Here is a 14405-nt window from a genome sequence, read left to right on the forward strand (position 1 = left end):
CAAAGAGCTTGGATACCTGGGATAAGTTGGTCAACAGGTTTCTGACCAAATTCTTTCCACTTCAGAGGCTGACAAAGCTGAGGATGGATGTTCAGACCTTCAGACAAAGAGAGGGTGAGTCTCTTTATGAAGCTTGTGAGAGGTACATGTTGATACTCAGGAAGTGTCTTCCTGATATGTTCTCAGACTGGATTCAGTTACAGATATTTTATGATGGAGTCTCTAAGACCAGCAAAATGTCTCTATATAATTCTGCAAGCAGATCTCTTCACATAAAGACTCCTGAAGAGGCTACTGAGTTGATTGAGATGGTTGCCAACAACCAATATTTATATTCTTTTGAGAGGACCTCTGTGAAAAAAGGAGTCATGGAATTAGACGCTTTAGATACGATTCTTGCTTAGAATAAGGCCATGTCTCAATAGATAAATGTCATTACTCAACACTTGGGTGGACTACAAGTTTCAGCTATTAATACCCAAGATTCTTCCTACGACATGGGTGGCGGATTTCCTTAAGATGAGCCTCATAATTATGGTAAATTTTCCTCTAAACAGGTTAATTATGTGGGGAATTCCTCCAGACCCTAATAATGATCTTTTTTCCAAGACTTATAATCCGGAATGGAGGAATCACCTAAATTTTGGATGGAAAAATCAACCACAGAGACACTAGAGCTTCAATAACTATTAGGGCCATCAGAATAATTTCAATCAGAGTGATTTCAACAACAACAATGCACTTTCTCATTCTCAGAAATCTTCTGACTTGGAATCTATAGTTGCAGAACTCTCTAAAAGTACTCTTAGTTTCATACAGGAAACCAGAGCTTCACTTAAAAACTTGGAGGTTCAGATGGGCTAAATAGCCACAAAAGTTGTTGAGATTGATCAGAGGACTACCAATACCCTTCCTAGCAACACAATTTCAAATCTAAGAGAGGAGTGCAAGGTCGTCACATTGGCAAGCTTTATAAAGTTCGCTGATGCACTAGGCGAACTTTATATTTTAAACAAAGTTTGCCGATGAAGTAGGCGAACTTTAACAAATTACTCAAGTTTGCTTATTTAAACAGATTAGTGAGTTAACCATTAGACCGATCCAATTTAGTTAACACTAGTTATTACTTATTACTTATTACATATAAGGGAAAAAGAATATGGTAATCCATTGTAAACGGATCGGAGCGGGGAATACCCGATTAGCACTTTGGGTTTGGGAGTAAAACCCAGAAGCACTCAGCAGCACACAGAAATAACCCACTACTCCTCCATCTTTTCATTTCTTCACTTAGAAACCCATAAAAATCTCTCTTCCCAATTTTTTCCTGATTCGCGCTCGACAGCAGCCTGTATCGTTTTTACTCTTTCCTTTCGTTTCTCTCTGCGTTCTCTTCTCTGTCGTTTTTGCCAACTCGTTCGCGTTTTGCTTCGTTCCCGAAATCATGGCCAAGGCCGTCGTCTCTGACGAAGAAGGTGAACCCTAGAATTGATCTTTTTCCCCAAAACACAGAATATCGGATCACTTTTTTGCATTTTTATTGCGATTTGTTCTTCGGATTCTTCTGAAACTCTGACGTTATTGTGTATTTTTCTTGTGTTTTTCCCACCTTTTGTGGTGGCTCTTCGATGCGCGCAGATGAGGTCGAGTACGAGGAGGAAGAGAGGGACCCCGCTGATGGAGATGGTTTGGAAGACGGTCGGGATGTGGACGATGACGATGAGGAAGATGAAGAAGGTATTTTCTTCGTTTCGGTTTGAATTTCTGGGCATTGCGCTGTTTGGGAGCTGAAATTTTTGTTGTGTGCTCCTTTTGGCAGAGTGGTTTTTTATTTCTGCAAAATCTCTTTATAGAGGTGGTGGCGATGTTGTCGTTGTTTAGTTTTTGTTTGTTAAGAACACTAGGGTTTCGACTTTAGGCCTTCAAATTAGGGTTTATGATGTAGTCCTATTTGGTGCATGTGTGAACTGTTGCACGTGGTGAATGGAGAAAGGTTTTCTTTATTAGTTCGGTGCCTTGTGTTTAGGGACCAGAAGCATTTGCAATTTTGGTGTGTTTTCTTGACAGAGAATGAAAATACATGTTTCTGTGCCTATATTGGGTTTTTCTTGGATGAGATGACATTTGTCAGCCTGGATACTGAAGGGGTTGGGGTATTTGATGTATTTACTGTGTTGGTTCAAGTGTTAAGTATAATTTTTAACAGAATATCATGTTGTTGATTTTTCCATGTAGCAGACTCAATTAGTACATTTACTCTATCTAGTGGGATAATAAGCACAGAATTCTGAATGGCTTTATATTTTTGTGTTCTATATCTGTTGTTAACATATTATTTAAGAACCACAAGCAAGTAGCAATACCTGTGGGTTTCACTCATTTTGGGGGACAATGTTCCGTATGAGCTTTGATAGATGGTCTGCTGGATGGCTTTGGTGGGGATTCTCACATTTTAAAAATGATTTTTTGTTTATTTTGGTTGTTCTTTTGAACTTTTTTTGATTGGGAGGTTCAAATGATGGTTGCAACTTACTGTTTGATCAATCCCTCAGAGGCAGAAATGTGATTGTTGCCAACTTGGTCTAGCTTCCCTTTTGCTTGTTATGTGAATCTAATCTTTCAGTTGGTATCTTATTATCTGTAACTAGTCATGGGAATAATATTATCCCTTTATAAGCTTTAAATGATGCTTTGTATTGGCACTGATACTCTGCTGCTTTTCCAACTCAATTCAGAAGGGCAGGATGAATATGAAAATGATGGATTTATAGTGGATGATGTTGAAGATGAAGATGAGCAAGATGAAGAAGAGAGGCCAGAAAGTGATGATGAGCGGCAGAAGAAGAAAAAGAGGAAGAAAAAGTAAGTTATTTATGTTGTGCGTACCCCTCTCCAGAAAAAAGAAATTTGTTTGAAAATAACTGTACTTTCTTTTGTATTTCTTGCCTGAAATTTTAATATGTGATGTTATTCTTTTAAATTTTGATGAATTATTCCAACTGTTCAGGGAGGAGTATGTCCTTGATGAAGATGATTATGAGTTGTTGGAGGATAATAACATCAATATTCATCGTCGGAAGGTCAGGGAACTTGCATATATTTTCAATTATTGGCTTATAGTTTATAGAAAAATGATTGGGAATCCTAAACCATCTTTATTTTCCTCCTAATTTCTAAATAAAAGTAAAGAACTTTTTGGATTTTTATACTTTTTATGTTTTCATAAAAAAAAAAATTATTTTTTACTCTTGAGAATTAGGAGGAAGATTTAAGAATCCCGATCATTAACCCTAGTTGATAATATACAAGTCAGCAATAATTTTCAATTTTTCATCAGGAGAGCAAAAAGTTCAAACGGCTGAAAAAAGGTCGGAGGGATACCGAGGAGGAGCCCTCTGGATTATCTGGTGAAGAGTTTGATGGGAGTGGTAAAGTTGGGCGAACTGCTGAGGAGAAGCTTAAACGCAGTTTATTTGGTGATGATGAAGGTACTTCCTAATTCTGCAGGTTTATATTTTGGTTTCTAATTGAGAATGCCCTCTTTTGGAAGAATGAGTTTTTTGAATGTATACCAAATAATAGTTTTCTATTTCATGTTACTCTCTGGTAAAATAAGGGTGAAACTTGCTCCCAATAAGCAGGAAGTTACACGAGAATAGTGTTTGGTCTAGTTTTTAAAATCTAAAATGGCCATAATAAACATTATATCAAAGAGCTAAAGTTTATAAGTTGAAATCCTAAATTAATGGAAGACTAGAATGATCTTTTTTAATTTTGGCGAGCATATGCCAACTCTCAGAAATATCTCATGCGAGTTCTCAAGAATGGTGCCTGGCTTTTAAAAGACCAGACCAAAAGCACTAACTTTTTGATTTAGCAAACTGAAAAAATGGTATATGCTTTTTTTTTTTTAAGCTAGACCATTCCTTCAAGCTTTACCAAATCCACTCATAATCTGTCTATTCGGTGTGGAGCATCATTTATCTGCCAAAGCTATTTTTCATGCTCAAATATACACTTGTAATCTAAATTCAGTTACATCACCTAAACATGAATTACAGGAGCTCCACCTGAAGACATTGTTGAAGAAGAGGAACAAGGAGAGGAGGAGGAGGAGGATGCAGACATTGGAGAAGATGATGAAATGGCTGACTTCATTGTGGATGAAGACGTAATGGATGAGAATGGAGATCTTGTGAGGTATTTTGAACATGTTGATTTTTTTCTTATGTAAGATACTATTATTTGTTTTAATGATATGTTGAAAAATCCACGTAGACGAAGGAAGCTGAAGAGAAAGAAAACTAGGCAGGCACCAGGTGTCTCTTCATCAGCTTTGCAAGAAGCACAAGAGTTATTTGGTGATGTGGAAGAATTGTTGCAGAACCGCAAGCACAAACTGGAATCGAATGAATATAGAGAAACTAGACTTGAGGATGAATTTGAGCCTATTGTCCTTTCAGAGAAGTATATGACAGAGAAAGATGACCAGATAAGGGAGCTAGACATTCCGGAGAGAATGCAGGTCTTTAGAGATATGGAATTAGATGAAAAATTTTCTAATCACCAAGTTGTATTGATATATTATAAGCTTTTATTTTTGGTCCACTGTAGATATCTGAGGAGAGTACCGGTGCTCCTCCTATGGATGGAGGTATTTTAGAAGAGGAGAGCCAATGGATAGTTAGCCAACTTGGCAATGGTGCAGTCCCTTGGATTTCCAAGAAAATCACAAGCAATCAAAATGGGGCTAAGGAACTACCAATTGAGAAGGATGATATTTTAAGATTTTTGGAAATGCATCATGTGCAGAAATTAGATGTCCGTGTCAGATGCCTTAGACTTGCCTCTTTTTGTCTTCTCCTCCCTTTATTTTCCTAATGTGGAACTTCTTTTGTTCTAGATTCCTTTTATTGCTATGTATCGGAAGGAGGAGTGCTTAAGCTTATTAAAAGACCTTGAGCGATCTGAAGATGGTGATGAGAATTGGGATAAGAATAACAAGACACCTACTCTAAAATGGCACAAGGTTTGGTAACACTGATCTGGTGCTTCTGGTTTTTTTACATATATTTATTTACGTTGTTTATAATATAATATTATGTTTACAATTGACAACAGAATTATTTTTCTGCAAATGGATTCCTTCTGTCTGTTTAGGTTCTCTGGGCTCTACAGGATTTGGACAGGAAGTGGTTACTTCTTCAGAAGAGGAAGAGTGCCCTTCAGCAATACTATAGGAAAAGATTTGAAGAAGAGTCACGCCGTGTTTATGAGGAAACACGACTAAACTTGAACCGGCAGTTGTTTGAATCTGTTATGAGATCCCTGAAGGAGGCGGAATCTGAGAGGGAAGTTGACGACGTTGACTCCAAGTTCAACTTGCACTTTCCACCAGGTGAAGTTGGTGTTGATGAAGGCCAATACAAGAGGCCAAAAAGGAAGTCTATGTATAGCACTTTCAGTAAGGCAGGTCTGTGGGAGGTTGCAAGCAGGTTTGGGTGCAGTGCTGAGCAACTTGGGTTATGTCTCTCACTTGTTGCTCTGGTAAGTATACTTCAATTTGATATTGCCATTTGTTTTGACACTAAACTAAAGGTTCTATTTTCCCTTATCTCTATTGTAGCATGAGTTGGAGGATCCAAAGGAAACACCAGAGGAGATGGCTTCAAATTTTACATGTACCATGTATGATACCCCTCAAGAAGTACTTAAGTGTGCTAGGCACATGGTATGCATATTTGACCTTGCTCAGGTTTATCCTTAAAAGTGGCCTTTGATTTGATTCTAATGGATATTTTGTTTCAGGCAGCTGTTGAGATAAGTTGTGAGCCTAGCATTAGGAAGCATGTTCGCACTCACTTTCTTGATCATGCGGTGGTGTCTACCTGTCCTACTGCAGATGGAAATACAACAATAGATTCTTTCCATCAGTTTGCTGGTGTGAAGTGGTTGCGCGAGAAGCCATTGTCCAAGTTTGAGGATGCCCAATGGCTCCTTATACAGAAGGCAGAGGAGGAGAAACTTCTCCAAGTTACTATTAAGCTTCCTGAAGAGTATCTTAATAAGTTAATAGACCAATTTAATGAGTATTATATTAGTGATAGTGTTAGCAGATCTGCTCAGCTGTGGAATGAACAGAGGAAGCTGATATTGAATGATGCAATCTTTCGGTTTCTCTTACCATCTATGGAAAAGGAGGCAAGAGGTGTTTTGTCAAGCAAGGCAAAGAATTGGTTACTTATGGAGTATGGGAAGGCATTGTGGAGTAAGGTTTCTGTGGGGCCTTATCAGCAGAAGGAAAATGATCTTAGCTCTGATGAAGAGGCCGCTCCTAGGGTTATGGCATGTTGTTGGGGCCCTGGCAAACCACAGACAACTTTTGTTATGTTGGATTCTTCAGGAGAAGTGCTAGATGTGCTTTACACTGGGTCTCTTACTTTTAGATCACAGAATGTCAATGACCAACAACGGAAGAAGAATGACCAGGAACGCGTGCTTAAGTTTATGACAGATCACCAACCACATGTTGTTGTTTTGGGAGCTGTAAATTTGTCTTGCACTCGTCTAAAGGAAGATATATATGAGGTTGGCATCTTGGTTTTCTTGTTATGCATTAATTTTTACTTCCTTATATATGATGCTTCACCTGTTCCTGCAACTCTATTCTCTTAAGCAAAACATTTAGTTGTTTGATGCTTATCTTCTAAAGTATTCATGCTAGGCTGGGCTTGCACTAGTTACTAGTCCCATTACTTGACCTCGAGTAGGAAATAGTTGTTGCTGGCTTGTACTATTGTTTGTAAATAAAGAAATCAAGTATGTTTTAATGTCATAATTATAACCATTGTGACCCTATAATACCTCTGCATTGAAGCATGGACTGAAATCTTTTGTAGTTAGAGCTTGTGTAAAACCATTTGATAAGTAAATTAGGTTTACAGTTGCCTTTCTCTGATGTTTATTGGTTCTTTTACTCTATAATATGATATTTTTGTCCGAGTCATGTATTATCCATTCATTGTTTTATTTTATTTGTATCTGGCAGTTCTTTTTGAGTTGTGTGAAACTTCATTCCATGTACCTGACCTTGTCGATGAGGGATTTTATTATTTTATTGTAGGTCTCATGTGGTATACTTTATTTCTATTAGGTCATTTTTAAGATGGTAGAGGAAAACCCTCGAGATGTTGGGCATGAAATGGATGGGCTCAGCATTGTGTATGGGGATGAATCTCTTCCCCGTCTTTATGAAAATTCACGAATTTCCTCCGAACAACTTCCTTCCCAACAAGGTAAGTACTACTGCATTGATTGGGCTCAGATCCTTCCCCTTTGGGAATCTTATAACTGATTCTGTGTGTTTATTACATTGGCAGGTATAGTGAGGCGGGCTGTTGCACTTGGTCGATATCTTCAGAACCCATTGGCAATGATTGCAACATTATGTGGACCTAGAAAGGAAGTATTATCATGGAAACTGAGCTCTTTAGAGAGCTTTCTTAACCCAGATGATAAGTTTGCTATGATTGAGCAAGTTTTGGTAGATGTGACTAATCAGGTTGGATTAGATATTAATCTGGCGATAAATCATGAGTGGTTATTTGCACCATTGCAATTTGTTTCCGGGCTTGGTCCACGAAAGGCTGCATCCTTACAGAGATCGTTGGTGAGAGCTGGTGCAATTTTTACTCGGAAAGACTTCCTGACAGAACATAAACTGGGTAAAAAGGTGTTTGTCAATGCAGTTGGGTTTTTGCGTGTACGACGAAGTGGGTTGGCTGCTAGCAGCAGCCAGTTTATTGATTTGCTGGATGATACAAGAATCCATCCAGAATCATATAGTCTTGCTATAGAGTTGGCTAAAGATGTCTATGAGGAGGATGGAACAGGTGATGCAAACGATGATGATGATGCTGAGATGGCCATTGAGCATGTGAGAGACCGGCCTAGCTATTTGAAAAACCTAGACGTCGAGGAATATGCTGCTGGAAAGAAACGCCAGAACAAGATAGAAACTTTCTATGACATAAAAAGAGAACTGATTCAAGGTTTCCAGGAATGGCGTAAGCAATATGAAGAACCAAGCCAGGATGAGGAGTTCTATATGATTTCAGGTGAGACTGAGGAGACTCTGGCGGAAGGTAAAATTGTCCAAGCCACTGTTCGCAGAGTGCAAGCCCAGAAAGCAATATGTGGGCTTGAATCTGGAATGACTGGAATCCTTATGAAAGAAGACTATACTGATGATTGGAGAGACGTAGTTGAACTTTCTGATAGGATACACGAGGGTGACATACTCACGTGTAAAATCAAGTCAATTCAAAAGAATAGGTATCAAGTCTTCCTTGTTTGTAGAGAGAGTGAAATGAGAAGCAACCGTTTTCAAAACAACCGTGATCTTGATCCTTACTACCATGAAGACAGAAGCTCTCTGCAGAGTGATCAAGACAAAGCTCGGAAAGAAAAGGAGCTTGCGAAGAAGCATTTCAAGCCGAGGATGATTGTCCATCCACGCTTTCAAAATATAACTGCTGATGAAGCAATGGAGGTTTGTTTGAGTAATTTTATATCATGATGTGTGTTCTATTGGCCTTTTATTTCAATGGTATGACTTTCTTGTGTTGCAAAATTAGCCTCTAGTCCTCTATTTATGCACATCTCAACAGTCTTGGACTTCAGAACTGAATACTCGACAAAGACTCGAGAAAAACTACTAAATTGATGATTGCTTCTAGATTTAAATTAAACGATTGAGTTGGTTAGCAGTTGGTTTGCAAAGCTTTGCTTTGACCATTTTATGGAAATTCATGTTAGGCATACAGATTGCTTTGCAGGACCTTTATTTAGATTCTATGTACAAATATATCTGACCAAGCAAATATCAATATGAGCTTTCCTCTGCTGGTTCTTTAGTATGACGTTTTCTTCAAATGAAATCTTATTTGTTGCTTATCTACTGTTTTGTCTAGACTCTAGATATCCCTGAATCAACTGAATCAATTATAATTCTAGTTCTTGAAGTTTGTGTGATTCTTGGATTTGGTAGGAGTTGATACCATATTTTTGAACTGCAGATCCTTGAAAATGAAATAATAGATTAATAATGTTTCTTTTAGTTTAGATTTAATTTAACGGTTGATAAATTATTGCTTAGCCTTACTTCTATGTGAATGCAGTTCTTGTCTGACAAAGACCCTGGGGAAAGCATTATTCGTCCTAGTTCACGTGGACCTTCATATCTTACTTTAACGCTCAAAATTCATGATGGAGTGTATGCCCACAAAGATATAGTTGAAGGTGGAAAGGAACATAAGGACATTACAAGCTTGCTTCGAATTGGGAAGACACTCAAAATTGGAGAGGACACTTTCGAGGATTTAGATGAGGTCAGTCTGTGACTTGGTTTCTTTTGATGCCTTTCTTTTGGTAGTGTGATTAACTTCTCCACATCATTTGTTCTCAGGTTATGGACCGTTATGTTGATCCCTTGGTGACTCATTTAAAGGCAATGTTAAATTACCGCAAGTTCAGGAAGGGTACAAAAGCAGAAGTTGATGAACTTTTGAGGCTGGAGAAATCTGAGTATCCAATGCGCATTGTCTATAGTTTTGGCATCTCGCATGAACATCCTGGAACATTTATATTAACTTATATAAGAAGTACAAATCCACATCATGAGTACATTGGACTTTATCCAAAAGGATTCAGATTTCGCAAGAAGATGTTTGAGGACATTGATCGGCTTGTGGCGTATTTTCAGAGGCATATTGATGATCCCCAGCATGATTCAGCCCCTTCCATAAGATCTGTGGCTGCTATGGTACCAATGCGAAGCCCTGCGGCTGGTGGTTCATCAGGGGCATCTACAGGTAGTGGCTGGGGAGGTTCAAACAATGAGGGTGGTTGGAAGGGTAACTCCTATGATAGGGATCGATCATCTACTCCTGGTTCCAGGACAGGTATACCAATGAGTTCAATTCTGGTTTACTGCTGAACTTATTGGGTGTTGTTAATGAATCTATGGTGGTGCTACGGAATACACACAACTCCATGCTTTGCTGCTATTAAAATGGTTAATGGTTTTAGTTCTACTTAGATGAATTATAAATTTTGGCCTAGTTAATCTATTTCTCAGTTGCATGTAATTATACAATTTGCTTTCACTGGAAGACATTGACACTTTTGTATTATTTTTTCTACAGGACGGGGAGATTACAGACACAATAATAGAGATGAACACCCTAGCGGAGTGCCTCGTCCATATGGCGGTGGACGTGGTCGCGGACGCGGACGTGGTCGAGGTTCTTACGATAACAATAGAGGACATGGCTCCAATAATGAAAGGCAGGACTCCGGGTATGGTGGATCTAGATGGAGTTCGGCTAAAAAGGATGCAGATGATTTAAGCAATTTTCCAGGGGCTAAGGTCCAAAATTCTCCTGGAAGAGAAGCTTTCCCTGGTGGTTGGGGGGGAAGTGGTGGAGGTAGCAGCAGTGGTTGGGGAGGTGGAAATAGCGGCGATGACAACGGGGGATGGGGTGGTGGTGCAGGTCCAAGCGACACCGATAATGGAGGCTCCGGCTGGGGAGCTGGCTCTAAGAAAGCATCTGACAATGGATGGTCTGGAAATGCTGGGGGCGGCTCTGGTTGGTGAACTGTTGAGAACTTAGTTTAGCTTGCCCTCAGGCAGTTGCTTCATGTTCAATTCATATTTGACCTACATTAGCATAGCATACCTGTGGGGGGATTAGCTTCATCTGAAGTCATTTGACTGACTGACATGTAATCAACCCTCTTTGGCGCCTACTTTTGCACTCGTAATTTGGTTGTAAATATGTGTAAACTTGAACAGATGTAGTCGAGCGCACGGGAGAGTGCATTTGATTTTGTCATTTTTGCTGAAATTAGGTAGTAACTTTTATGAAATTATTGGTTTTTTGGCTGCCTGTTAGGTGATGCTTTTATGAGGAGCAAAATCTTAAAATTGTCTGTTGGAAAATTAGTAAATTTTTCACATAATTTTAAAGAATTATTTCATTCATTTATTTAAAATTTTAAATCACGTCACCATGCATCATCGGTATCAAGCAAACAAAAATATTCTCTACATACAAGTCATACAAATTCATACAAGTCTTTTTAGCCTAATTTATTTTACGCATCATTATTTCAATCAACGCAAGAATATATATCTGCCTCTTTTGAAAGTATTTTGTTTTCCTTTTTTAATTTTTTCAGCGTTTTAGATCTACATTCCTTTTCATCTTTGCATTTTTTTCGTTCATTTTTTGCATTCACTTTCTTTGTTTTTCGCAATTTCTTTCGTTCTTTACGTTTTTGAAATTAAGCTCTGAAATCAGTTTTGAACAGTTATCTCATTGAAGATAATGAATGGTTTAAGTTTAGATTGTCAATTGAACCAGCACGAAGTAGATTATTATTTTCAATTCAATAAAGTGACTGATGTGTGGTTCGATTATAGTTAATGTTTTTGTTAGTAGTTTATGATTCTGTAGGTGAATAATATTGTTTGTTTGTGAAAATTGTTGTTCATCGTTGATAGTTTGAGTTGAATGTAATATAGGAGTTCTGATAAATTTGTATTTAGGAAAACTTTCGATGTATATCAGAATTCTTTCGATGTATTTATAGGTTTAGACTTTTCAGTTGGACGAGGGTGAGTTGTATTATTGTTTTAAATCTAGTTGATGTAGTGAGGTGTGGTTTGAATTTAGTTAATGTAGTTTGTTAGTAGTTTATGATTTTGTAGTTGAATCATTTAGTTTCTGTTTATGAAAAATTGCTGTGCATAGTTGATGATGAGTTCTGAATATGCTTTTATTATTTTTGATGATGAATTTCGGTGTATGTTATCCTTTAATATGGTGTATTGTGGATTATTTTTGGTGTATTTTGTAGTTTTTGTTTGATGTAGATGAGCAGCTTGTTCTAAAGGTTGGGATGACTTTTAACACGCTTAAAGATGCAAAATTCTACAAAGATTATTCAAAAGTTGTAAGTTTTTCTACAAATAAGAAGGGAAATGAAATTAAGAACCAATTAATTACATGTAGCAGAGAAGAGAGGTGAAAATCGAACATATCTCCAACTGAGAAGACAAATTCCTCAACTGGATTAAATTGTCCTATAAGAATTTATATACATATATTGAAGAACGTTGGTGTTTGGATCATTTTAAAGGTTGTGTTGCATCATTCACATTCTTACTGTTCAAATCAAGCAGACATGCTTAAACAACACAGGAATTAAGTATGTCCATATAACGTACAATAGTAAATAACGAGGAAGTCGAAATCAGACCAAACAAAATAGACCAACCATTTGTCACAGCAGCAGGGGGTCATCATGAATTAAGTTCTATTGAAAAAGATGTAAGAAATTATATCACGAGAGAAGTGCAGAATGTTTCGGAACTAGAGGATGCAAAAGAATTTGGGAAATACTTATTAAGAATGAAATAGAAGAATCATAATTTCTTTTTTGAGCTTGAATCTGAGGTTGATAAGTCAATTTTGCTTTTTGGACTGACGCAAGAAGTAGGGCTGCTTGTGAGTATTTTGGAGATATTATTTCATTCGATACCACTTACAATACAAACGGATAATATGCTATTTTAGTTATGTGTATTTTGATATCATTTTCGGTGTATAAAGATATTATTTCGGTGTATTAATGATTTTGTTTCTGTCTTATTCAGGTATAATCTGGCTTTTAGTTCTTTTGTTGGGGTGAATTACCACGCTCAGTCAATACTTCTGGGATGTGCTTTGATGAAAAATGAGGATACTCAATTATTCAAATGGTTATTTGAATGTTGGCTTCGTTGCATGGGAGGAAATGCGCCGAAAGGCATTCTTACCAACCAATGCGCATTGATGCAAAGGGATATTGAGGCCTGTATGCCCACAACAATTCACCGATAGTGTATTTGGCATATGATGAAAAAGTGAAGAATGAAAAAGATGTATTATGAATTAAGTTCTATTGAAAAAGATGTAAGAAATTACATCACGAGAGAAGTGCAGAATATTTCGGAACTAGAGGATGCAAAAGAATTTGGGAAATACTTATTAAGAATGAAATAGAAGAATCATAATTTTTTTTTGAGCTTGAACCTGAGGTTGATCAGTCAATTTTGCTTTTTGGACTGACGCAAGAAGTAGGGCTGCTTGTGAGTATTTTGGAGATGTTATTTCATTCGATACCGCTTACAATACAAACGGATAATACGCTATTCTAGTTTATGTGTATTTTGATATACAATTTTGGTGTATTAATGATTTTGTTTCTATGTCGTCTTATTCAGGTATAATCTGGCTTTTAGTTCTTTTGTTGGGGTGAATTACCACGGTCAGTCAACACTTCTGGGATGTGCTTTGATGAAAAATGAGGATACTCAATTTTTCAAATGGTTATTTGAATGTTGGCTTCGTTGCATGGGAGGAAATGCGCCGAAAGGCATTCTTACCAACCAATGCCCATTGATGCAAAGGGATATTGAGGCCTGTATGCCCACAACAATTCACCGATGGTGTATTTGGCATATGATGAAGAAGATCCCAAGTAAATTAAATGGCTACAAGCGACACGAAGAAATTGAACACGAAATGAGTCATGCTTTTTGGAACTCTCTTACAAAAAAAATATTATATATGAATTGGAATGATTTTCTAATGAAGTATGGTCTTGGGGACAACAAGTGGCTTTCAGGTAAAGTTATTTTTATTAGGATTAACTGATGTTATTAATTTTAGTATGTGTTTTGCTTGTGCAGTAGAAGTGTCAAATTGTATGTTTTTTGGTGTATTTTAGTTCTGATTTAGGTGGTTTTTTAGAGCTTTTCGAAGATCGTCATTTATGGATTCTAGTTTATCTTGATCATCACTTCTGGGCCGGGACAAGAAGCACGCTAAGGAGCGACAACATGCATGATTTTTTTAACAAGTTTATTACGAGCAACAACTCACTTATCCAATTCGTCAAACAGTGCGATAATTTCTAGGACGTAGAGAGCAGAGAGTGAGAGAGAATCAGATGCTGTAGATTTTTATACCGTCATACTGTGTGCAACAAAATTCTCAACAAAAGCTCAGTTCTAACATGTATATTCTCACGAGAAGTTCAAGGACGTCCAAGCACAATTCAGATAAAAAGTGAATTGCATCACAAGATCAACGCACTCCGCTCTACGCTATACGGTATATGAAGTTGTAGAACAGGTTTCTAATTCAACATTTAACAAGTTTGCACATACGACAGGATATCAACTTGAGTTAAATGCCAGTCCTTATTATTCGAGTCAAGAGGAATAATGTGCCGTCATTTTCTAAGCGCGTTAAGCTTTGAGTGAGTAAATAAAGTGTCACCAAGATATATATTAG

At 37.5% G+C, this 14405-nt stretch overlaps 1 protein-coding gene across 1 annotated transcript; it reads left to right on the top strand.

Moving 5' to 3' along the window:
* The first annotated feature begins 1169 nt into the window (after window positions 1-1169).
* On the top strand, window positions 1170-10929 carry GTB1 (global transcription factor group B1). The gene is made up of 17 exons (XM_016306348.3): window positions 1170-1475; window positions 1639-1737; window positions 2736-2862; window positions 3008-3080; window positions 3338-3488; window positions 4062-4200; window positions 4279-4525; window positions 4615-4821; window positions 4904-5029; window positions 5161-5547; window positions 5627-5731; window positions 5809-6588; window positions 7154-7295; window positions 7380-8551; window positions 9180-9389; window positions 9467-9962; window positions 10206-10929. Exons 1-17 carry the CDS (start codon window positions 1445-1447, stop codon window positions 10655-10657), a joined length of 4944 nt encoding a protein of 1647 aa, XP_016161834.1. The 5' UTR covers window positions 1170-1444; the 3' UTR covers window positions 10658-10929.
* The last annotated feature ends 3476 nt before the right edge of the window (window positions 10930-14405 follow it).

The sequence above is a fragment of the Arachis ipaensis genome, chromosome B6 (assembly GCF_059453495.1).
Source record: "Arachis ipaensis isolate K30076 ecotype BB chromosome B6, ASM5945349v1, whole genome shotgun sequence".
NCBI classification, from domain to species: Eukaryota; Viridiplantae; Streptophyta; class Magnoliopsida; order Fabales; family Fabaceae; genus Arachis; species Arachis ipaensis.